General features: G+C 43.0%; 1 protein-coding gene across 1 annotated transcript; it reads right to left on the bottom strand.

The window, feature by feature from the left end:
• Positions 1-24,430, bottom strand: asl (argininosuccinate lyase). Its single transcript, XM_055943067.1, has 16 exons — positions 24,260-24,430; positions 23,682-23,876; positions 17,009-17,092; positions 15,290-15,346; positions 15,039-15,136; positions 13,095-13,172; positions 5,433-5,510; positions 5,274-5,326; positions 4,277-4,339; positions 4,003-4,117; positions 3,831-3,915; positions 1,378-1,437; positions 1,225-1,308; positions 962-1,042; positions 734-840; positions 1-629 (listed from the first exon to the last, which is right to left on the bottom strand). The coding sequence occupies exons 1-16, from the start codon at positions 24,272-24,274 to the stop codon at positions 485-487; spliced, it is 1,398 nt and encodes a 465-aa protein (XP_055799042.1). The 5' UTR covers positions 24,275-24,430; the 3' UTR covers positions 1-484.
• Between the last annotated feature and the right edge of the window lie 530 nt (positions 24,431-24,960).

Raw genomic sequence — 24,960 nt, 5'->3', positions numbered from 1 at the left:
TTTTGTAAATATGCAACATTTAATTAATCATCAACACATTAAGACAAAATGGTATGAACTGTCTGAAATGTATAGTTGTACAAATCACTACAATCGAGGATAATATATCTAAATGCACTAAAGCTTTGAACTCCCTTTTTTCTAAATCTTTCTAAAGTTTCTAAAGTAACCATGGAATCGACCGGTATTTCAAAGGCACTTTAGATGGCCTGCGCAACAAGGCAGTCCTACAGAATGGACCCATTGTTTTCTAAATTAGACACTGTTCTAGAAGGCAAACAATGGTTCTTAACCACTGGGGGACCGATCCTAATTTCTACTTTAATCAAATTATAACTTAGTCATACATGCATGGATGTGATGTCATCGGGAGACAAAGTGAAAATGGAATTTAGGATACACCCCAGAGATCCATTTGACTAATGTTGCTTGTAAAAGTTGATGCTGGGGTCAAAAATTAAAAGTAAGCGGTGAGGAGGAGAGGTCACTGGACCTGTTTCTTCAGCCAGGTCCTCATGTGCTCCACCTGTGCTGCCACGCTACTCTTGGCCGTGCCACCGGGGGCACTGTACTGCTCCACACTGCTACTGTAGTCCCACACTGCAGACACATCACTGGAAAACAGAGGGCTGGAAAGAAGAGCAAGGGGAGGGTGAAGTGGAAAAGATAAGGAGTGGGGGGGTCCAAAAGAGTGTTACTATGAAGAAGTGTGTGCATGCGTGCTTGCGCTTACCTGGCAGTCCGCAGATCCTCCACAGTGAGTTGGTTTAGGGGAATGCTTTTGGATTCAGCCAGAAACACAGCTTTACCTGAGATACCATGAGCATCTCTGAACGGCACCTGGCGAGAGAGAGCGAGAGAATTTAATACCACAATTGTGACACAGAAACAGTTTAACTTCAAACCATACAATCATTGTGATGAACACAATCCCTGGTTTGAGTGGATACTTAGTACTCACCCCCTTTCTAACGAGGTAGTAGGCCAGGTCAGTAGCCAGCATGTCAGGACTGAGGGCAGCTTCCATCACACTGGGATTGATCTGATACAGGAAACAGGTCAGAGAAATTGGTTGTGAAATGACTTAGAGGGAAGGATGTTGTAGGGCACTAAGGTGTAAGGGTTTAGGATATAGTAAGTAGGGCACAAGGGTGTAAAGGTGTACAGTGTTGGGCACTAGGGTGGAGCATCTAAGGTGAATGGGGTCAGTTGCATCCATCTCACCTTTAGAGTGGACATGACACCTGTGGTGACCTGCAGCACAGCGTGTACCGTGTCATAGCAGTCAAACATCGCCTCCTTATCCTCCTAGATAGTGTCAGAGAGCGAGATAATTATCACACACACACACACACACACACACACACGTGACTGTACCTGCAGATCTTTGTTGTATGTGCTTGGCAGGCCCTTCAGGGTCATCAGAAAGCCTGCACACTGAAACACACAGGACAGGGCACAGGTTTACACTAGTGATGCACCAATATGACATTTTTGTCTGATACCGATATCCGATATTTTCCTTGCCAAAAAAACAAACAATACCGATAACCAATATTTAAATTGTGGCCTTTTAACTATTTAACTGTGCTAGAATGCTTAACACACACACGGACGCAGCGGTCTGCATCTCAGTGCACGAGGTATCACTACAGTCCCTGGTACAAATCCAGGCTGTATCACATCCGGTCGTGATTGGGAGTCCCATAGGGCGGCGCACAATTGGCCCAGTGTCGTCTGGGTTTGGCCGGGGTAGGCCGTCATTGTAAATAAGAATTTGTTCTTAACTGACTTGCCTAGTTAAATAAAAGGTTACACACACTGACCAAAAAGTTATTTTGTTGGCATTTACTTATGTCCCCATCACCAGTAAAACAATCAATCAAAACCTATTTCTTTCACTTATTTGCTGTGCTGTTTTGTTGTTCATTTGTTCAGTCGTTTCATTCTCAACCAGGATTTCTATGGAACGCTGTTTGGGTCTTTGGTGTCAAAAAAGATACAAATAACACTATTTGACGTGTCAAATAACACTGACCAATCAGGACCTGAATATGACTGCACGCCACATAATAATTTAAGGCGTTCATACGTTTTTTTTACATAGTTATTACACATTGATTACACTATCACTCGTATTTCATATGTCACAACGATTCATCGATACGTATGCTACGATGCTGGTAAAGTTGTCTCGCGCATCTACATTGCTGGTCATTAAAAAAAAAGCTAGCTAGCTCATGGACGCAAACAATGTTCTTCCCCAAAAACATAGCAAAATCTGTTTCAGTAGCTATAATTAGCTAGCTAACTATATAGCTAGGTGTCATCTAAAATAACTAATTTATAACAGTTCTTATTTGATTAATGGTGGTCGGACCCATCTATGTGAAGCTAGACAATAAGGATTAGCCACAATAGTGGACTTTGCGGTTAGCCTTCAAAATAAAAGTATGTAATTGACAGTGACGCAAATGAACACAAATAGTAGCACTATGCCATAATTGAATAGATCATGCTAAATGAGGTTGGAATGTTATATAAAAAATTTTTTTTTAAATAAACAAAGACAATTTGTTAATTTTACAATTCTGTTGAAATCACACTGTGTGTATTATACTTTAGAATTGCATTGGGGGCATACTTATTTCACTGGATTGTGGATCAATGACATGGAGTAACAGTCTACTCTGACTGATACCTGACTAACCCGGTCAGGTCGAGCCTCACTAGCCAGATGAAGCTAGCTGGCTGCTTATAACGTTAGCTTTGGGCAACAGGGTTAAGTATCTGGCTAGCTATTTATTTTCATGAAATGATATTCAATTTCAATAGGCGAACAACAAGTAGCTACCTAGTTAATACTTACTCACAAGGATTCCTAAATCATTGCTAAGAATAATGAAAATGACTGCAGTTCCCTACTGGTCATTGTTTTCAGGCTGGTTGTATTGGTGCTAGCGACGTACCTAGCTAAAGCTAGCTAGCTATCCCAGAAGTTGCGGTCTAACAAATAATGCTTTATTACCAACGCGGTATTGTAAACACATCGTTCGTGGCCAATGTTTGCAGGCTTTTTTGTACAGCTTTGGCAGTGCTATTTATAGTAGTGGTGGCGCTTGTCTTGCACGTGGAAATTCAGAACACACAACATTCTATAACAGAAATGTGTTATTTGACGTTTCAAATACTGTTAATGTCAAATAGTGTTATCTTTTTTGACACGTAAAGACCAAAAAGGCATTCCATAGTATGTCGTGAAGCTAATAGCAGTAACGCTATTACTGTGTAATTCCGTTAGGGCAACATCTTAACAATAGCGCACTTGGTAACGTTAGTGTGTACCGGTGCTCGACCAGTCGCGAAAGCCAACATCACCCACGACAGAGAACGGCTGATTGTCAAGGGCAATGAATTCCATTATCTTGGCGTTAATGGATTTCACCTTTGAGATGTCTCGCTGAGATGTTCTTACTCTTTCAAATGACTGCTCGGTCCACACAGCAGACATTGTGGGCTAAGGTTAGGAATGCTGTGTTGCAGGTGCAGCGCAAAATTTTAAGTGGCGTCAGGACGTCATGTAGCTACGTTATATAGGTATGCACGTCAGCTTTGACATCGGTTTTTCACATTGGCGTAAACTAGACAGACATCGGGCCAATACCGATGCTGGCATTTTTAGCTAATATCGTCTGATTCTGATATGTTCACCGATATAGCGGGTATCCCTAGTTTACACACACTGATATAATACCATTAATGTAATAAAGGATGCTTGCTTATTATAACATAACTAATGGTGTTCTAATGTGTTTCAGTTGGGGTCTTACTCTGCCAAAGACACGGCCAGCTTTACTCCTGATCAACTCCAGACTGTCAGCATTCTTCTTCTGAGGCATCAGACTGCTGCCTGTGCTACACACACAGAGAGAAAGATTGTTAGAATATAACAAAGGAAAAAAGGTAAACATTGTTTTGAGTTCAGTCATCATACACACACACCTGTATGCGTCAGAGAGTGCGAGGAAGGAGAACTCCTTCGTGCTGTAGAGCATCAGGTCCTCTGCCATCTTACTGAGGTGCGTCAGACACAGAGATGCCCAGAACAAGAACTCAGCTGAGAGAGGGAGGGGAGGGTGGAGCCAGCGAGCTCGCAAACGAGAGAGACAAAGCATGAGCAGGGCAATGCAGTGACAGTCGGTTAATGCCAATATTTCTCAACTTCACATCTACATGTCTTCTCCGAATAGAAATAAAGCTAGTGTGGTTACCATACCAATAAAGTCCCTCTGGCCTGTGGCGTCCATGCTGTTGATGCTGATGTCCTCAAAAGCCAGCTCTACAGGGGCAAAGACAGTAGACACAATCAATCTAAAACACTGGCTGCGGTCCAAACACCGAAGACACAGCCTCGTCCACTTACCCTCACCTTATGCCCTTGGGGGGAATCCCCATCTTGGAGGGTTGCCCAAATGATTAGCCAAGCAAGGGAAGTTTGCAACGTAAGTCCCTCAGCCCTCGTTTTTAGTCGGCTTTGCGAGTGTACAATTAGGTTCACTCCGGGCCTGAAACGCCCCATAATTCAACTCACGACGATTGTACAGCCGCTAAGAAAAGTCCGCGAAAACTTAAAAACAACATCAATGGAGAAGTCAACATACAAGTGTAAGTAAAAATGAATGCAAGTTAGTTAGAAATGTTGTCACTACGTAAAAAGTAAATGTGTTTTTGTTGTTATATTTTGGAAATTGAAGAAATAAAATATTTTCCTTCTTCAGAAGTTCCAGCTCGGCAGGCTAACGTTAGTTAGCTAATTCATTTGCTAGATATCATACAGTAGGCGTATATTAATAATGATATTTAATATACGTAGACATGCACTCATAATTGACTGTAGCGCATATAAAGCACCCTCAAGTTACCAGTGGCTGAAAACACAATCATCGCGGGATGAACGTGTGATGAATTTCCGCCCAAGGTTGGTCCATTTAAAACTCATTCCTTCCTCCCTCGCCCCTTGCCCTGCAAGTGTATACTCGTCAGACATCATGATACGTCATCAGAAGTGTCCAATTAATTTGAGGGCTGAGGGGATAGGGTGTGTCTTTTAAGTGTTTGGACCGCAGTCACTGTCTTGGAACATGTGTATAATGAATTAACATATTGCCTTATAAGCACTTGTTATAACCATTCATAAGAGTTCACGGCTCCTTATATATGTTTGTAGGTTATGTATGTTTAAAGGTGCTGATTATTTATGCAGATTGACTCACCTTGACGCAGCATTTCCCTGTCGATGTTGAATGGAGTTCCAGCTATTGCTCCACTGGGTAACAAGAGTAGACAAAGTATAACTATAACTCACAGATGACGTGTGTGTGTGTGTGTGTGTGTGTGTGTGCGCGCACACGCTCGTGTGTGTGTGTGTGTACCTTCCCAGGGGGAGCACGTTGACTCGTCTACTGATCTCCTGAAGCCGTTCCACGTCTCTGCTCAGGGCCACCGCATGACTGGGTAACAATCATAGAAATATGTTTAGACTAACAACATCCCCGACCACCTCGATTCTGCCTTTTATTTGCAACATTTGAAAGCGTGTTTTTTTTTTACATTGGATAAAAGTAGAGAAAATGGTATATCATATACTGCAGTTGAGGAACAAGGGGGAAGTAATTCTGCTCTGAAAGTTGACATACTTGTAAATCCACTTTTGAGAAAATGGCACTTGAATGTTTTGGCACACCTACTGGAGAGCTCTCTGTCTACACCTATTAACCATTGTTTACACCCTTCTATTCTATATCTATACCTATATCTTTAACAATTCACATGTGAGGCCATGTGCTAAACAGGGTGAGTAAGGTAGTAAACAACCCAAGATGTCCAGACTAAGTGGTGAATGTAGTACAAATAGAATTGATCTAGTCCTTGGCATATATCCTAATCTGAATTTGGTGCAGGTCATGTTGTTCTTCACATTACCACCTCCGGTAAACAAACAATATATAAAATAAAATCAAAGTTAGTCACATGCACAGGATACAGAAGGTGTAAAAGGTACAGTGAAATGGTTACTTGCATATTCGCATAGTAGCAATAACAAAACTAAAAGGGTCCAGATACAGTGAGGGAAAAACGTATTTGATCCCCTGCTGATTTTGTATGTTTGCCCACTGACAAAGAAATGATCAGTCTATAATTTTAATGGTATGTTTATTTGAACAGTGAGAGACAGAATAACAAAAAAATCCAGAAAAACTTATGTCAAACATTTTATAAATTGATTTGCATTTTAATGAGGGAAATAAGTATTTGACCCCCCTGCAAAACATGACTTAGTACTTGGTGGCAAAACCCTTGTTGGCAGTCAGAGGTCAGATGTTTCTTGTAGTTGGCCACCAGGTTTGCACACATCTCAGGAGGGATTTTGTCCCACTCCTCTTTGCAGATCTTTTCCAAGTCATTAAGGTTGAGGCTGACGTTTGGCAACTCGTACAACTCGTACCTTAGCAGAAAAATACCCCCAAAGCATAATGTTTCCACCTCCATGTTTGACGGTGTGTATGGTGTTCTTGGGGTCATAGGCAGCATTCCTCCTCAAACAAACATGTCGAGTTGAGTTGATGCCAAAGAGCTACATTTTAGTCTCATCTGACCACAACACTTTCACCCAGTTGTCCTCTGAATCATTCAGATGTTCATTGGAAAACTTCAGACGAGCATGTATATGTGCTTTCTTGAGCAGGGGGACCTTGCGGGCGCTGCAGGATTTCAGTCCTTCACGGCGTAGTGTGTTACCAATTGTTTTCTTGGTGACTATGGTCCCAGCTGCCTTGAGATCATTGACAAGATCCTCCAGTGTAGTTCTGGGCTGATTCCTCACCGTTCTCATGATCATTGCAACTCCACGAGGTGAGATCTTGCATGGAGCCCCAGGCCAAGGGAGATTGACAGTTATTTTGTGTTTCTTCCATTTGCGAATAATCGCACCAACTGTTGTCACCTTCTCACCAAGCTGCTTGGCGATGGTCTTGTAGCCCATTCCAGCCCTGTGTAGGTCTAGAATCTTGTCCCTGACATCCTTGGAGAGCTCTTTGGTCTTGGCCATGGTGGAGAGTTTGGAATCTGATTGATTGATTGCTTAACCTGTTGAGGATGGGGGCGCTGTTGTGACTATTTATGCTAATCGTGTAATTTTTGAAACGGCTTCCCACAAAGTTCTTGATCGTACAATATGCATATTATTATTATTATTGGATAGAAAACAGTCTATAGTTTCTATAGGAGTTGAAATTTTGTCTCTAAGTGGAACAGAGCCCATTCTACAGCAATTTCCCTGACATGGAGTCAGATTTCAGAAATTTTGCCCACTGTTCTGGAGTCAGTTAAAAGGGCACTGTTATTGCTATGACTATACGGACACTGCTTACGTCTTCCCCTGGATGCCTTTACGTGATGACGATTTGAATGGGGTCGATTGCGCGTTCACAGGCACTATAAATTAAAAAACCCTGTAGCTAGGAACTCTTTTCTTGCTGCGTAACGCGCGTGGAGGACACCGACCCGCTCCTGTTCCAAGCGTTAGTGTTGGGAGTAATCTTTCTCCGGTCATGTTTCTACTCGTTATGGGAGTTAAAAACATCATAAGGTAGTTAATTTAAAGCATTTTATAGCAATTTATATCCGTTTAGTGCGATTTTGGGACATTTATTTCTGAAACGCTGTAAATTGCTGGGCACGCTTCCAGTTCATCCCGAACGCATTTGGCATTTCCACATGGCAAGAGGACAGCTTTCCACCAAAAGACGATTGGACCCAAGAAAGGATCCTTTGCCCAAGATACTGATGGAAGAACAGCTCAAAGTAGGACATTTTTATTATGATAAATCGTGTTTGTCGAAAAATGTTAGTGGCTTAGGACGCCATGTTGTTTGACGTAGCTTCGCTTGGCGCAAACTGTATTGAAAAGTAAGGATAATTTAAAAAATGTAATTCCGCGATTGTATTAAGAATTAAATTGTCTATCAATCCCTGTCCACCCTATATTTTTTAGTCACGTTTATGAGTATTTATGTATAAGAGTAGATCACTGTCTAAGTGGCGCATGGACATTTTCTGACCAGCTGAGCTACATTTCACATTGTCTAACCATGATTTTGGTGGCTAAATATAAACATTTTCGATCAAACTCTATATGGATTGTGTAATATGATGTTACAGGAGTGTCATCTGAAGAATTCTGAGAAGGTTAGTGAAAAAATTTATATATTTTGGCGATGTTGACGTTATCGCTCACTTTGGCTAGAATCAATGCTGGGCTGCTATGTGCTATGTGCTATGCTAATATAACGATTTATTGTGTTTTCGCTGTAAGACACTTAGAAAATCTGAAATATTGTCTGTATTCACAGGATCTGTGTCTTTCGATTCGTGTATGCTGTGTATTTTTACGAAATGTTTGATGATTAGTAAGTAGGTAAACACGTTGCTCTAAGTAGTTTTTCTATTCCATTTGTGACGGTGGGTGCAATTGTAACCTATGCCATCTACCTGAAATATGCACTTTTTTCTAACAAAACCTATCCCATACCATAAATATGTTATCAGACTGTCATCTGATGAGTTTTTTTTCTTGGTTAGGGGCTATAAATATCTTAGTTTAGCCGAATTGGTGATAGCTACTGGTGTTGGTGGACAAATAAAAGATGGTGGATTATGCTAATGTGTTTTTAGGTAATAGATGTACATCTTTACATATTGTGTCTTCCCTGTAAAACATTTTAAAAATCGGACATGTTGACTGGATTCACAAGATCTGTGTCTTTCATTAGCTGTATTGGACTTTAATGTGTGAAAGTTAAATATTTAAAAAAAATATTTTTTTGGAATTTCGCGGCACTGGTTTTTCAGTGGGGGTGGGGGGGGGGGGGGGGAGTGCCGCTAGCGGCACACTCATCCTAGACAGGTTAAGAGTGTGCTCCTAATCTCAGCTCGTTACCTGTATAAAAGACACCTGGGAGCTATCCAGCAGGGGATCAAATACTTTTTCCCCTTTTGTCTAGCTATGTACACATGTTCATGAAATACAATAGATGGCAATAATCACCCCCAGACACACCTGGCTAACTTGATGGGTCATGTAATCATCTCGTGTTGTGGAGTCTTTTGTTTAGACATGTTTAGCTAGCTAGCTAAACAATTAGCCATAATCCCAACCCTTACCACTAGCAATACAAAAGGGATTGTCATGGCAAGCCACCATGCATGAAATGCGCTAGTATGAATATGCAGGTAGCTAAAGCTAATCAACTAGGTTCAACGTTAGGATAGCTAGCTTATATTAGGCCATAATATAACTAGCAAAGCAAATGGATTTCTCAGATATAAATAATATTACTACACAGATCCTACACGTAACGTTAGCTAGAGAGCCAGCAAGGTAACGTTCGCTAGCTGTACGCTTTAACTTTAAACAGACCAAAAACAATGTGAAATGTATAATATCTGAAAATGTAGCTAGACTCAGCAATATACATGGGCGAACTCTTCACAGCAGACTGAAACCCGTTTAAGTAAGACGTCCTGTATCGTTTCCATTTTGTTTGTACAGCTTGTTTGGCCAGCAATATGTCAAGTCACTCCGGTTCACACTCACCGTGCGCGGAAAGTAGTCCATCACAACTTTTTCCTACTGATCTATAGCGCCTGCTAAATTCAGGGCAGCAATGTTGTTGAGAGCAGTAGCGACACTTTACACATACAGCTCACGTTATAGAGAGAAGCATGCTACATGTCAGATCAATCTGAACTCATCTCTCGGCATGTCCAGCCCATCCATTACCTCAGCCAATCATGGCTAGTGGGAAGGTTCCGGACTTTTTACATGGCTAAACCAACTAGGCTCATAATTCAACAATTTGATTTGTAACTACAGACGGTATACACATGTGTTATTAAGGCAAATGGAAATTCACATGTTCTAAAAGGCATTTCTGGACCAAATGTTCAAATACCTTTCCTTTGAAGTAGTGATGTGCGACTAACGCCCAGCTTCCTGAAATGGGGTTACATACAGTGCCTTCGGAAAGTCTTCAGACCCCTTGACTTTTTCCACATTTTGTGACGTTACAGCCTTATTCTAAAATTGATGAAATGTAAAAAAAATCCTGAGCAATCTACACACAATGCCTCATAATGACAAAGCAAGATTTTAGACATTTTTGCAAATGTAAAACAGAAATACCTTATTAACATAAGTATTAAGACCCTTTGCTATGAGACTCGAAATTGAGCTCAGGTGTATCCTGTTTCCATTGATCATCCTTGAGATGTTTCTACGACTTGATGGGAGTGCACATGTGGTAAATTCAATTGATTGGACATGATTTGGAAAGTCACACACACACCTGTCTATATAAGGTCCCACAGTTGACAGTGCATGTCAGAGCAAAAACAGAGCCATGAGGTCGAAGGAATTGTGTTGAGGCACAGATCTGGGGAAGGGTCCCCAAAAAATTAGGATGTATTGAAAGTCCCCGAGAACACAGCGGCCTCTATCATTCTTAAATAGAAGACGTTTGGAGACACCAAAACTCTTCCTAAAGCTGGCCGCCCGACCAAACTGAGCAATTGGGGGAGAAGGGCCTTGGTCAGGGAGGTGACCAAGAACCTGATGGTTCCTCTGACAGAGCTCTAGAGTTCCTCTGTGGAGAAACTTCCAGAAGGACAACCATCTCTGCAGCACTCCACCAAATCAGGCCTTTATGGTAGTGACCAGACAGAAGCCACTCCTCAGTAAAAAGCACATGACAGCCCGCTTGGAGTTTGAAAATAGATTCTCTGGTCTGACGAAACCAAGATTGAACCCTTTGGCCTGAACGCCAAGCATCACGTCTGGAGGAAACCTGGCACCATCCCTACGGTGAAGCATGGTGGTGGCAGCATAATGCTGTGTGGATGTTCTTCAGCGGCAGGGACTGGGAGACGAGTCAGAATTGAGGCAAAGATGAACGGAGCAAAGTACAGAGATCTCAGACTAGGGTGAAGGTTCACCTTCCAACAGGTCATGGAGACTCATATCTCCCTCCCTAGCTTTAAGCACAAGCTGTCAGAGCAGCTCACAGATCACTGCACATAGTGGATGGGCTATTTACAGATTGGCTATGTCATCACCATATTGTTATTTATTTTGCTCCTTTGCACCCCAGTACCGCTACATGCACACTCATCTTCTGCACATCTATCACCCCAATGTTTAATTTTCCATACTGTAATAATTTCGCCACCATGGCCTATTTATTGCCTCACCCCCCCTTATCCTACCTCATTTGCACACACTGTATAAAGACTTGCTCTATTGTATTATTGACTGTATGTTTGTTTATTCCATGTGTAACTCTGTTTTTTGTGTCGCACTGTTTTGGTTTATCTTGGCCAGGTCGCAGTTGTAAATGGGAACTTGTTCTCAACTAGCCTACCTGGTTAAATAAAGGTAAAATAAAAATAAATAAAAAACATCAACGCTAAGCACACAGACAAGACAATGCAGGAGTGGCTTCAGGATAAGTCTCTGAATGTCCGTGAGTGGCCCAGCCAGAGCCCGGACTTAAACCTGATCGAACATCTCTGGAGACACCTGAAAATAGCTGTGCAGCAATGCTCCCCATCCAACCTGACAGAGCTTGAGAGGATCTGTAGAGAAGAATGGGAGAAACTCCCCAAATACAGGTGTGCCAAGCTTGTAACGTCATACCCAATAAGTCTTGAGGCTGTAATTGCAGTAGCTTATGTGTCGGGGGGCTAGGGTCAGTCTGTTATATCTAGAGTACTTCTCCTGTCTTATCCGGTGCCCTGTGTGAATTTAAGTATGCTCTCTCTAATTCTCTCTTTCTTACTCTCTCTCGGAGGACCTGAGCCCTAGGACCATGCCTCAAGACAACCTGGCATGATGACTCCTTGCTGTCCCCAGTCCACCTGGCCGTGCCACTGCTCTAGTTTCAACTGTTCTGCCTGCGGCTATGGAACCCTGACCTGTTCACTAGACGTGCTACCGGTCCCAGACCTGCTGTTTTCAACTCTCTAGAGACAGCAGAAGCGGTAGAGATACTCTGAATGATCGGCTATGAAAAGCCAAATGACATTTACTCCTGAGGTGCTGACCTGTTGCACCCTCGACATCCACTGTGATTATTATTATTTGACCATGCTGGTCATTTTTGAACATCTTGGCCATGTTCTGTTATAATCTCCACCCGGCACAGCCAGAAGAGGACTGGCCACCCCTCATAGCCTGGTTCCTCTAGGTTTCTTCCTAGGTTTTGGCCTTTCTAGGGAGATTTTCCTAGCCACCGTGCTTCTACACCTGCATTGCTTGCTTCTACACCTGCATTGCTTGCTTCTACACCTGCATTGCTTGCTTCTACACCTGCATTGCTTGCTTCTACACCTGCATTGCTTGCTTCTACACCTGCATTGCTTGCTTCTACACCTGCATTGCTTGCTTCTACACCTGCATTGCTTGCTTCTACACCTGCATTGCTTGCTTCTACACCTGCATTGCTTGCTTCTACACCTGCATTGCTTGCTTCTACACCTGCATTGCTTGCTTCTACACCTGCATTGCTTGCTGTTTGGGGTTTTAGGCTGGGTTTCTGTACAGCACTTTGAGATATCAGCTGATGTAAGAAGGTCTATATAAATACATTTGATTTGAATTGCTGGCAAAGGTGCTTCAACAAAGTACTGAGTAAAGGGTCTGAATACCCATGTAAAATGTAATATTTCATTTTTGTATTTTTTATAAATTAGCAAATTACAAAAAACAGTTTTTCACTTTGTCATTATGTGTGTAGATTGATGAGGGGAATGTTTTTTTTTAGAATAAGGCTGTAACCTAACAAAATGTGGAAAAAGTCAAGGGCTCTGAATACTTTCCGAAGGCACTGTATGCTCTGTAGCCTGAAACATTCACTTTATATTCCATCAATATTTGATTCCTCAATCCTGTTTTTAACTGTGACTCAGTAACAAGCAGAGGATTTAGGAACATTGCAAAGATATGCAGTGGTGCTTAACAGAAGGAGAGGCTATAGTACCTCAGAATCCAGTGGCTCCATCTGATTGGCTGAGCTCTCTGCATGTGTGTGTACCCAGGAAACAGGACGTCAATCTCTCTGCAGATCAAAAGACAATAGGTAAACATGATAGTGTGTGTGTGTGTGTGTGTGTGTGTGTGTGTGTGTGTGTGTGTGTGTGTGTGTGTGTGTGTGTGTGTGCGTGCATACATACAGGTAACTGCCAAAAATAAAGCAAACACCAACATCTTGTCTTAATAGGGCGTTGGTCCACCAAGAACCTGCAGAACAGCTTCAATGATCCTTGGCATAGATTCTACAAGTGTCTGCAACTCTATTTGTTGTATTTGTTGTATTTGACGCCATTCTTCCACAAGGAATTCCAATATTTGGTGTATTGCTGATGGTTGTGGAAAACGCCCCGCTCCAGAATCTCCCATAAGTGTTCAATTGGGTTGAGATCTGGTGACTGAAACGACCATGGCATATCGTGAAACATCAGTGAACAGTTTATCACTGAAGCTCCTGCCAAACATCCCCCAACAATCACCCCTCTTTCAAAATCACTGACATCACTTCTAGCCACGGTAGCCAAAATAGCGGGCAACTGGGTTTGCCTAGCATTTTTACACATGGCCCTAAATGTTAATAGTGTTGGTTGACGGTAATGTGTGTGACAAGTCAGTCAAAACAGCGTCCATATTGCTCTAGCCGGCAGCCTTGTGGGGATTCAGTATCCAACCCAGCAAACTGGGCAGCAAAGTAGCAAAGCTAGGCCCTCAGCCCCCCACCGTTCCCTGACCCGGGGCGCCTGCCGTCTCCAGTTCTGGGAGGCCGCCTTCCACCTGCACTGAAATACCCTCCGGCCCTCAGGAAATCACCGGACATCGTCTCTGGGGCCCAGCTGACCCCTTCCGTCAGATCCCTGAAGAGCCTCGCCCAGGGGTCCCCACCTGCTCCATCATGAGAGCCATCGCCTCCAGCAGTGGTGCCAGATTCACCAACCCGAGCAGCAGACAGTGAGCTGCCAAAGACAGTTGTGGCCCGGCGTGCCACATACTTCCTTCAACTGTGGTCAGCCTCCGGCACCATACTCAGCTCCCAAGGATGGGCCCCAGCGACCTGGCACCAGCTGAGATAGAGGACCCTCCGCCACCCCTGAGACATTTCACACTGTCTCCGCACCCCCTAAGCCCTGCCTGACAGGACTAGGCACGCTAGCACTAAGCTCCCCCTTGAGACCTGTGGACCCCATTAGAGACTGTGCTTTGTCCTGTCAGGCAGGACAGGCAGGGCTTAGGAAGTGCAGAGACAGTCCTTGGCCACCCAATGGAATGTTACAAGGCCTTTTTATGAATGTTAATATTTTCTCTTTCGTAATATTGGGGCAGCTGTACAAAAGGTACTACCCAACTTTCCCTCACAGTCCCATTAGGGTGATATCTCACCATCTCAGCTATCCATCACAGCTCTTTGGCTTCAGTCATTCAGCTTGCCAAAATTCACATCTGGACCCCTCCCACCCCAGGTCTGAGCATTTTTAGTCATCGAAAGAAGACGACGCACATTTTGTATGGTGACTAAGTTGACTGTGTTTACTAGGAAGATTGTGCGTGTATCTATGAAAAACCACAAGTTGATTCCTAAATAACTGAAGAGTGTGTGTTAATACTGTGTGTTAGTGATGAAGATACATTAAAGTTCTGGACTAAGAAGCATGAGTATTGTTCTTGCACGGACAGCCTGTAGCAAGTCAGAATCTCAATGAATCAGCATTAAGTACATAGCGAGTGAGGGCTCAGAAGACAACCGCTCAGACAAGACCCAGCTAGCCGTTTTTTCACTAAGCATGATGGGATGTTAATTCCACACCTGTGTGGAAGCACCTGCTTTCAATATACTGTGTATCCCTCATTTACTGAAGTGTTTCCTTTATTTTGTCAGTTACCTGTACATAAAACTTACACTGCTGCTCTCTCCACCATGGTTGTGATGAGTTGGAGAGCGTTTCCCTTAAGAATGGAGATAGCATCCCTCAGCCACAACCTCATATCTGTTACCACCTGATCAACCAATAGAAACACAGAACCATGTCTGAGACCCAATCATCAACCAATAAAACACAGCAGGATTGAACAATCTCAAAACTCCACTAGTTACTTCTCTTTCAAAAAACAGGCAAAGAACGTGTATTCACAGCAGATCATCATACCTACCTGGTCATTTCTGCTCCTACCAGTGTGTAACTTCCCAGCTGCCTCACCTATCAGCTCCTGATAAAACACACAGAGAAATATAATACAAATATATACAGTGCTTTCGAAAAGTACTCAGACCCCTTCCTTTTTCCACGTTACGTTATTCCCTCAATCTACACATAATACCCTATAATGACAAAGTGAAAACTGCTTTTTAGAAATGTCTGCAAATGTATTAAAAATAGAACACAGAAAAACCTTACAGTATTCAGACCCTTTGCTATGAGACTCAATTTTGCGCTGGTGCGTCCTGTTTCCATTGATCATCCTTGAGATGATTCTATAACTTGGGAGTCTAGCCGTGGTAAATTAAATTGATATGACATGATTTGGAAAGGCACACAGCTGTCTGTATAAGGTCTCACAGTTGACAGTGCATGTCAGAACTATACTAAACCACAAAGTCGAAGGAATTGTTCGTAGAGCTCCGAGACAGGATTGTGTTGAGGCACAGATCTGGGGAAGGGTACCAACAAATTTGGAAGCATTGAAGGTCCCCAAGAACACAGTGGCCTCCAACATTCTTAAATGGAAGACGTTTGGAAACACCAAAACTCTTCCTAAAGCTGGCCGCCCGACCAAACTGAGCAATCGGGGGAGAAGGGCCTTGGTCAGGGAGGTGACCAAGAACCTGATGGTTCCTCTGACAGAGCTCTAGAGTTCCTCTGTGGAAATGGGAGAAACTTCCAGAAGGTCAACTATCTCTGCAGCACTCCACCAAATCAAGCCTTTATGGTAGTGACCAGACAGAAGCCACTCCTCAGTAAAAAGCACATGACAGCCCACTTGGAGATTGAAAATAGATTCTCTGGTCTGATGAAACCAAAATTGAACAATGGCCTCAATGCCAAGATGCACATCTGGAGGAAATCAGGCACCATCCCTACGGTGAAGCATGGTGGTAGCATCATTCTGTAGGGATGTTTTTCAGCGGCAGGGACAGGGAGACTAGTCAGAATCAAGGAAAGATGAACAGAGCAAAGTACAGATAGATCCTTGATGAAAACCTGCTCCAGAATGATCAGGACCCAAGACTGGGGCAAAGGTTCACCTTCCAACAGGACATCAACCATAAGCACACAGCGAAGGCAACGCAGGAGTGGCTTCGGGACAAATCTCTGAATGTCCTTAAGTGGCCCAGCCAGAGCCCGGGCTTGAACCCGATCGAACATCTCTGGAGAGACCTGAAAATAGCTGTGCAGCTACGCTCCCCATCCAACTTGACAGAGCTTGAGAGGATCTGCAGAGAGGAATGGGAGAAACTCCCCAAGTACAGGTGTGCCAAACTTGTAGCATTATACCCAAGAAGACTCGAGGCTGTAATCGCTGCCAAAGGTGCTTCAAGAAAGTACTAAAGGGTCTGAATACTTATGTAAATGGGATATTTCCATTTTTTTATGCATTTGCAAACATTTATAAAAACCTGTTTTTGCTTTGTCATTATGCGGTATTGTGTGTAGATTGATGAGGGAAAAAAACTATTTAATACATTTTAGAATAAGGCTGTAATGTAACAAAACGTGGGAAAAGTCAAAGGATCTGAATATTTTCCGAATGCACGTTAATTCTGACAATCAGGGATCCGGAATTGAATATTGTTACAATCTTCAGTCAGCACTCAGAGTTGATGATTCAAGGTTAGCCCCCCCCCCCCCCCCCCCCCCACACACACTTCACCTTTAGCCTGCGCTCATTGGCTGTGTGAATGTCCTCATCTCCAGGCTTGACCTCAAAAACACCTTTGGCCCATTCATCATGGATCTGAAACACACGCACACACATCCGTATGTGAAGTTTGGTTCATCTTTTGACCCAGCGTGTGAGCTGGGTTTGAGTTACCTATGGACCCTTGGGGGTACACAAATTGTGGGCAATATACTTTTAAACTCATTGGGGTACCAATTTTACAATATTGAACACTTATGCGAGTGTCTAACAAGTAGCAACCAAGGCAACCCTGTTGTTCGATTATCATGAGTGAATGACTTCAACAAAACGGTTGTTTGGCATCTAAACCGTCACATGACTATTAAGCCATTGAAGAGGCGCAGTACTGGATGGCTGCCGCTTTGCAAGCTCTGACCCAACTTCGCTATTTTGTTGTTTATTTTTACTATATTTTCACGAAATATATCCGCTATTATTTCTTACAACAGACTCGAACATCAGATCGGCAGTTTAGTTACCCCAATTCATTCTTCTACTCTGACTCATCTGCCCTCGGCTCTCGCTATAAATCCAAACCAATTTTCGGCCTACCCAAGATGAAATACCGGCGTTACAGAGGCAAGAGAGGGGGGAAACTTGTGAGATTTCTTATGGCTGCAAGGGGCAGCACTGAGTAACCTGGAAAGAGGTGGCCATTTCAAACGGCCTCCTACTCAATTCTTGCTCGTACAATATGCATATTATCATTTCTATTGGATAGAAAACACTCTCTAGTTTCTTAAACCGTTTGAATTATTTCTCTAAATGAACAAGAACTCTTTCTGCAGCCCATTTCCTATCCGGAAGTGAGATTTCCAAATGCGAGGTCTTTTTTCAAGAGCTTGCCTATAAAAGGGCATGTCACTTGGGACCATAGAAACACGTCATACGCCTTCCCCTGGGTGTCATGCGGAAGTGAGAGCAGAAAGGACTTGAATATCTCGTTTAGGGATTGAATACAGCCTCTTGGAGTGAGAGGTCCGCCATAAAAAAAAAATTCGAAGGCGCGAAGTTGGACCTTGAATTGCCTCCTGGAAAACCGTCGTTATAGGTGAATATAATCACCGGCTTCGATTTTACTTGATACATGTCACAATATCATCCTAAAGTATGTTTTTTCAATATAGTTTAATTATATTATTGAAATTTATTCGGGACTTTAGACGTGATGCATTGGAAGAATTTTTTCAAGAAGGAGAGGTTAGCGCCGCACGGCCAGTGTGCTTGCTAATTCAAGAGGGAAATAGTTCGTTCTGGATCCAAACAAAGACCGTTCTGGACAATGGACCCCTTTACAACATTCTGATGGAAGATCAACAAAGATAAGGACCCAATTTGGGATGCTATTTCATATATCTGTCGAGCTGTGCTATCGCTACCGATTACTTGGAATCAATGCTGTTGTGTGTTAGCCATTGCAGTAAGCTAATATAACGATATATTGTGTTTTCGCTGTAAAACACTTAAAATCGGAAATATTGTCTGTATTCACAAGATCTTTGTCTTTCATTTTGCTATACACCATATATTTTTCTGAAATGTTTTATGATGAGTAATTAGGTAGTTGACGTTGGTGTCTGTATTTACTCTGGCTACTCCCGTGCTATTTCTGACTGTAGCTATGATGGTAGCATCAATGTAAAACTGATTTATAGCTCAAATATGCACATTTTTCGAACAAAATATAGATTTATTGTGTAACATGTTATAGGACTGTCATCTGAGGAAGTTGTTTCTAGGTTTGTTTGGTTGGATCTTGGTTAGTTAGGTTGGCTTTGTGCATGCTACCTGTGCTGTGAAAAATGTCTGTCCTCTTTTGTATTTGGTGGTGAACTAACATAAATATACGTGGTGTTTTTGCTGTAAAACATTTTAAAAATCGGACACGTTGGCTGGATTAACAAGATGTTTATCTTTCAAATGCTGTATTGGACTTGTTAATGTGTGAAAGTTAAATATAAAAAAAAAAAATGATTTTGAATTTCGCGCCCTGCTGGATGTTGTCATAAGTGTACCGATGTCGGGACAGCCCGCCTAACAGGTTAAGGTGATTCTACTGGCTAATGTAGTCACTTGACAAAAAGATGGATGACCAAATCGCGGATTTACTACCAACAGGACTCTTGGAACTGCATTATTCTTTGCTTTTCAGAAACATGGCCCACAGACAAGACACCCCCCCATGGCTATCCAAATCGATGGATCCTCCATTCACTGGGCGGACAGGAAAGTGGAGTCGGGGAAATCGAGGAGGGGGGGGGGGGGGGGTTTGCCTCTATATAAAATGGTGTGCTAATTCCAGCGCAGTGGAATTCTACCTCCCGAGGGGTTTTCAGCCGTTATCGTGACTGCTGTTATACATTCCACCTCAGGACAATAACAAGCTGGCACTCAAACTGTGCAAGGCTATAAACAAGCAAAAAAATCCTACACCCAGAGGCTGCCTTTCTGGTTCCATGCAATTTTAATTCAGCGTTACTAAGACACGGGATAGCCAACTTCCAGCAACACGTCTCCAATGCTACTAGGGGCCATTAAGTCCTAGACCACTGCTATTCTAACCACAAACAAGCATACAAGGCCCTTCCTCGTCCACAATTCGGCAAATCAGATCATGACTCTATACTCTTGCTTCCTGCTTACAAGTAGAAGCTGAAAGCTAACCACCTCCATTACCGGCTTCATTAGAAAATGCATCGGCAACATTGTACCCACGATGAGGGTTTGCTGCTTCCCCAATCAAAAGCCCTGGATTAACACAGAGGTTGTCGCTAAACTAAAGAACAGGGCCACCGCACACAGAGCTATCGTAGACAACCCTGATGCTTCTGCCGAAGACAGGAATACATACATGAAGTCCCGCTATGACCTCTGCAGAGTCATCAAACGAGCAAAAGGACACTATAGGAATAAGGTACACATGCTCCGATGCCCGTCACATTACGGATTACAAAGGAAGACCCAACCGTGATCTGCCCAAAGACGGCCCTCTATCAAACGAACTTAATGCATTTTATTCCTGCTTTGACAACAACATTGAGCTGGGTATGAGGGCCGTTACCAACCCAGAGGATTGGGTGATCTCGCCCTGCGAGGTCGACGCGATAAGGGTCTTTAATCAGTTCAACTTCTGCAAGGCCACGGGCACCGGCGGTATTCCAGGGCGCATTCTCAGAGCATGCGCAGAAAAGCTGGCAGGCATATTCATGGTAATTTTCAACCTCTCCTTGTCCCCCATGTTTTAAGACGACCACAAATCTTTCCTGTTCCTAAGAACTCTAAGGTTTAATGCTACAATGATTACCGCCCTATAGGCGGCCTGACTTTTGTAATCATGAAGTGCTTTGAAAGGCTGAATATGGCACACATGTCCACCATCCCAGCCACCTTAGACTTTCTCCAATTTGCATACCACCCCAACAGATCCATAGACGACGCAAACTCAATTGCTCTCCACATTGCCCTCACCCACCTAGATAAGAGGAATACCTTTGTGAGAATGCTGTTCATTAACTACAGCGCTGCTTTCAACACCATTGTCCCCTCTAAGCTCGTCTCCAAACTTAGGACTCTGGAGCGGTGTTTGAATACTCATACTAGCCGCACTAAGCGTAATATTTGTGACGTAAATTGATTATGTAGTAAGCTTATTGGTCATAGTATGGCTTTAGTTAGTATGCCAAAAGTTCCCGTATACAAGTAGTGGACACTATTTCCGTGCTTTTAGGGGCCATAATGAAATTCTTCTGAAAAATGGGCTCGGCCACACAATGTTTTCCGATTCGAAGGAAATGGCAGAAAAAATGCAGCCAAAGTCCGACGAGAGCGGTGACAAATTCTTTACTTTAAATATGACAAATGTTTAGGAAATGTTGAGCTATGTAACAAAGTAATGACTTTGCAAATAAGTTACGTTACATGTTGTTGGCTGACAATTTGTTAGCTACGCTATCCTTACGAACCGCATAGCATTATAGCAAACTTGCGAGGCAATATATTAACTATAATCTAATGAATTACCCAAGGTTTATTGACTTGATTATTCATGTCATTCTAAGCTAAGTGGTATAGTCGTTGTGCGTTCTCAATGGACATTGTTAATTCTGGCTATCTACTCCGATTTCAGAGCACTCTCGTCTGAGTGTGCCAGAGCGCAGCATAACTGATGAAGTTACGAACGCTCAACATCCATTGAATATATGGCCGGTGTCAGTAAAAGTCAGCAAAAAAAAGCGTAATTAAATTGTTGCCAGCAGCACAGTTTGTCACCGACGCTCTGGATAACATGAAAACAGCCTAACCAGCTCTGCTAGGGCGAGTAAAATGGTCCAAGTGAGGTGTTCTCTCATTTATGTATAGAAATAGCTAGCAAGCTAGTCAACATTAGCCAGTTAGCTTGGGTGCTTGACTGCCGTTGAGGAAATAGCGCTCTGATCAACCCTACTCCTTGGCCAGAGCGTCCAGTGACGCGCTTCGAGAGCGAAACACTGAATTTTCAAACGGACAATGTGACAATGCTCTGGACTTCCGAATGCCCAGAACGCACTCCAGATTGAATTTACGAACACACCCGAAATCGTAAAATGTCTAGCTAGTCTTTTGTTATGCTAGTAAGAGGTTGCATAGCAACATCATTAAATTCCAGTAGACATGCGACCCCACAGGGGTGTGTGCTTAGTCCCCTTCTGCACTCCCTGTTCACCCACGACTATGTGGCAACGCACGACTCAAACAGCATTAATAAGTTTGCTGACGACAACGGTGGTAGGCCTGATGACCGGCGACAATGAGGCAGCCTGCAGGGAGGAGGTCAGTGACCTGGCAGTGTGGTGCCAGAGCAACAACCTCTCCCTCAACGTCAGCAAGACCAAGGCGCTGATCGTGGACTACAGGAAACAGAAGGGCGATCACAACCCCATCCACATTGACAGGCGGCAGTGGAGAAGTTAGACAGTTTCAAGTTCCTCAGTGTCCAAATCACTAAAGACTTAAAATGGTTTAAAAAAAACACGCACTATCGTAAAGAAGGCATAGGCCCACCAATCCTGAAAAGGTTCTACAGCTGTACCATTGAGAGCATATTGACTGGCTGCATCACTGACAATAGCACCTCCCTTGATCGCATTGGCGATAGAGGGTTGTGCGGACAGCCCAGTACATCACCGAGGACGAGCTCCCTGCCATCCAGGACCTCTATATCAGGCGGTGTGAAAAGAAGCCCCGGAAAATTGTGAGCCTCCAACCACCCAAGCCACAGACTATTTTCTCTGCTGCCGCACAGCAAGAGGAACCGGTGCATCAAGTCTGACAACAGGCTCTTGAACAGCTTCTATCCCCAAACAATATGACTGATAAATATCTAAGCAAAATAGCTACACGGACTATCTGAGTTAACCTTGTATCTTTATTGACCTTTTATTTGAACATTTGCGCTATGAACACTCACAGGGCCCTACAAACTCACACACTGTCACACCTACACTCACTCACACATAATATTTTTTTATTTAACTAGGCAAGTCAGTTAATAACAAATTCTTATTTACAATGATGACCTAGGAACAGTGGGTTAATTGCCTTGTTCAGGGGAAGAACAACAGATTTTTACCTTGTCAGCTCAGGGATTCAATCTAGCAACCTTTCGGTTACTAGTCCAAAGCTCTAACCACTAGGCTACCTGCCACCCCAATATGCACATACATTTTTACTGACTCTACACACACACTCACATACACGCTGCTGCTACTCTGTCTTATATCCTGTATAGGATATATAGCCTTGTCACCTTACCCCTATACATATCTACCTCCATCACTCCAGTATCCCTGCACATGTAAATATGGTATTGGAACAGACTTTTTAAATATTTCCTTTATATAGTATGCTTACTTCAAACATCAGAGTGAGGCAAGCAGTAGTTACTTTATTTACTATTTTCTATTCTATTGTTGTTTTTTTCAATGAATACATTGTTATTGATTATTGTATTGTTGGTTTTTGCGTTTGCAAGAAAGGCATTTCACTGTACTTATGCATGTGACATTAAAACGTGACGTGCACGTGTGAATGCAGAGAGGAATTCTGCACTAAGGCAGATTCAGCTGTCACCTATTAACTCCAAAAAACCAACATGGTGGGCTATGACACATTCACTCCCATTTTTTGTTGAGTTCGATAGTGTGATCAAAATTCAACGGTCCCCATAACCCCAAAAATAAGGCCATTCAATTGTAAAATGCAGTGGGTTAATGTGTGGATGCATTTTAAACTTTAGGGGATATTGTTGATTTGATGCAGCCAGTACAGTCTAGTAGTCTTCCACATTGTCTGCCTTCTTGACTTTGTGCGGTTGCCTGTGCCCAATAATGTTTGTACCATGTTTTGTGCTTCTACCATGTTGTGTTGCTGCCATGCGATGCGGTGTTGGTACCATGTTGTGTTGTCATGTGTTGCTGCCATGCTGTCTTAGGTCTCTCTTCATGTAATGCTGTGGTGTCTCTCGTCATGTGTGTTTTGTCCTATACTTTTTTTAAACGAAGCCCCCCTCCCCACATGAGGCCTTTTGCCAGGCCGTCATTGTGTTAACTGACTTGCCTAGTTAAAAAAAAAAAAAATTGAAATATACTGCTGCGTGTGTATTCACCTGGTCCATCCCATGTAGGATCTTGTCCTGCTCCTCTGCAGTGACCAGCTTTGCCTTCTTCAGGGCTTTGGCATACGCCTTGCTGCCACGGATGTCTGCGTCCCACATCCGCTTGTCGTAGGCGATGGATGCGTTGAATTTTTCCATGATCGGGTCGGTGTCACCCACGAATCGACCTCCCCATAGTTTAGTCCCCTGATAGAGACAGACAGGCAGACATGGGCAGGCAGACAGACAAACCAAAAAAGCCAGGACAGACAAAAAAAAAACAGATATACAAATACACCGACAGAGACAGCATAGACAGTGTCATTTGTCTCCAAATTTACACAAAGCCGCTAACTAGCAAACAACATAGAAACCTGTCAGCGCTGCTTTTCGTTGAAGAAGAACCACTAGATCCAACAAGCTAGCATTCATTTAACCAAGAGAAGACCCATGTTGTCCAAGCTTCTGGACAGCTGATTTGACTGCACAGCGCAATGAAAACAATCCCTGGACATACACAAAGCCAAACGTGGACGAGTTTAGCTACATCAACAGTTTTAATAAAAAGACACATCGAAAAGTTGTCTTACATCTGCACTCGCCATTCTCTTCTCTCAAAGATACAGTAGCTGGCTGACTGTTCACTACCTAGCATCAGCAAAACGTCGACGACAGGAACAAGTGGTGTGATACGAGTCAAAACGACCAGCAACATACTAGCACAGCTGGAGGCAGTCACAAATACTAGTATTTTGCCAGCAGCACAAACAATTACGTCACTTTGTATGGTAATGTTGAAACCTTCAAAATAAAAGCCCGCATTTCAAAACATTGCAATGTGGAAAACTCATTCGAATGATATTGAATTTTAATCAATGGCCATTTTTAATGTGCAAGAAAATACATTAAGTAATCTGTGAAAATTAATAAAAACTGTGTTTTTAAAAACTTTTTTTTCAGACCAATAATAAAGAAAAAAATACTATGTTGTAATTGCTATGTTGAGAATATTGGGCTATAGAGAGAAATCGTTTCTACCTGTCTCAGCTAGAGTGGGGTGGAAAATACTCATTAGGGTCCTTGCTAACCAAATATGTGTAGTTTTGAAGGGAGACTGTGTCGCACATACCCAGCAGCAGTTCGTTCTCCACCCCCTCCACAGTGAAAAGCCAGCAGTAGGCCGTGCAACACAGTCCCCCTCACCATATTTGGTTAGTAGAGACCCTACTGAGTATGTCCCACTACACTTTAGCTGAGACAGGTAGACAAGCTTTCTCTCTACAAGCCAATA

Source organism: Salvelinus fontinalis, chromosome 13, assembly GCF_029448725.1.
Source record: "Salvelinus fontinalis isolate EN_2023a chromosome 13, ASM2944872v1, whole genome shotgun sequence".
NCBI classification, from domain to species: domain Eukaryota; kingdom Metazoa; phylum Chordata; class Actinopteri; order Salmoniformes; family Salmonidae; genus Salvelinus; species Salvelinus fontinalis.
Note: the sequence above shows the minus strand (reverse complement) of the source record. Positions and strands in the feature narration are given on the sequence as shown.

Coding starts and splice junctions, on each gene's coding strand:
- asl (XM_055943067.1), bottom strand. Junction 4,118..4,276: donor AGGCCAGAGGGACTTTATTG/GTATGGTAACCA, acceptor TCCCTCTCTCAG/CTGAGTTCTTGTTCTGGGCA. Junction 1,043..1,224: donor GTGTCATGTCCACTCTAAAG/GTGAGATGGATG, acceptor TTCCTGTATCAG/ATCAATCCCAGTGTGATGGA.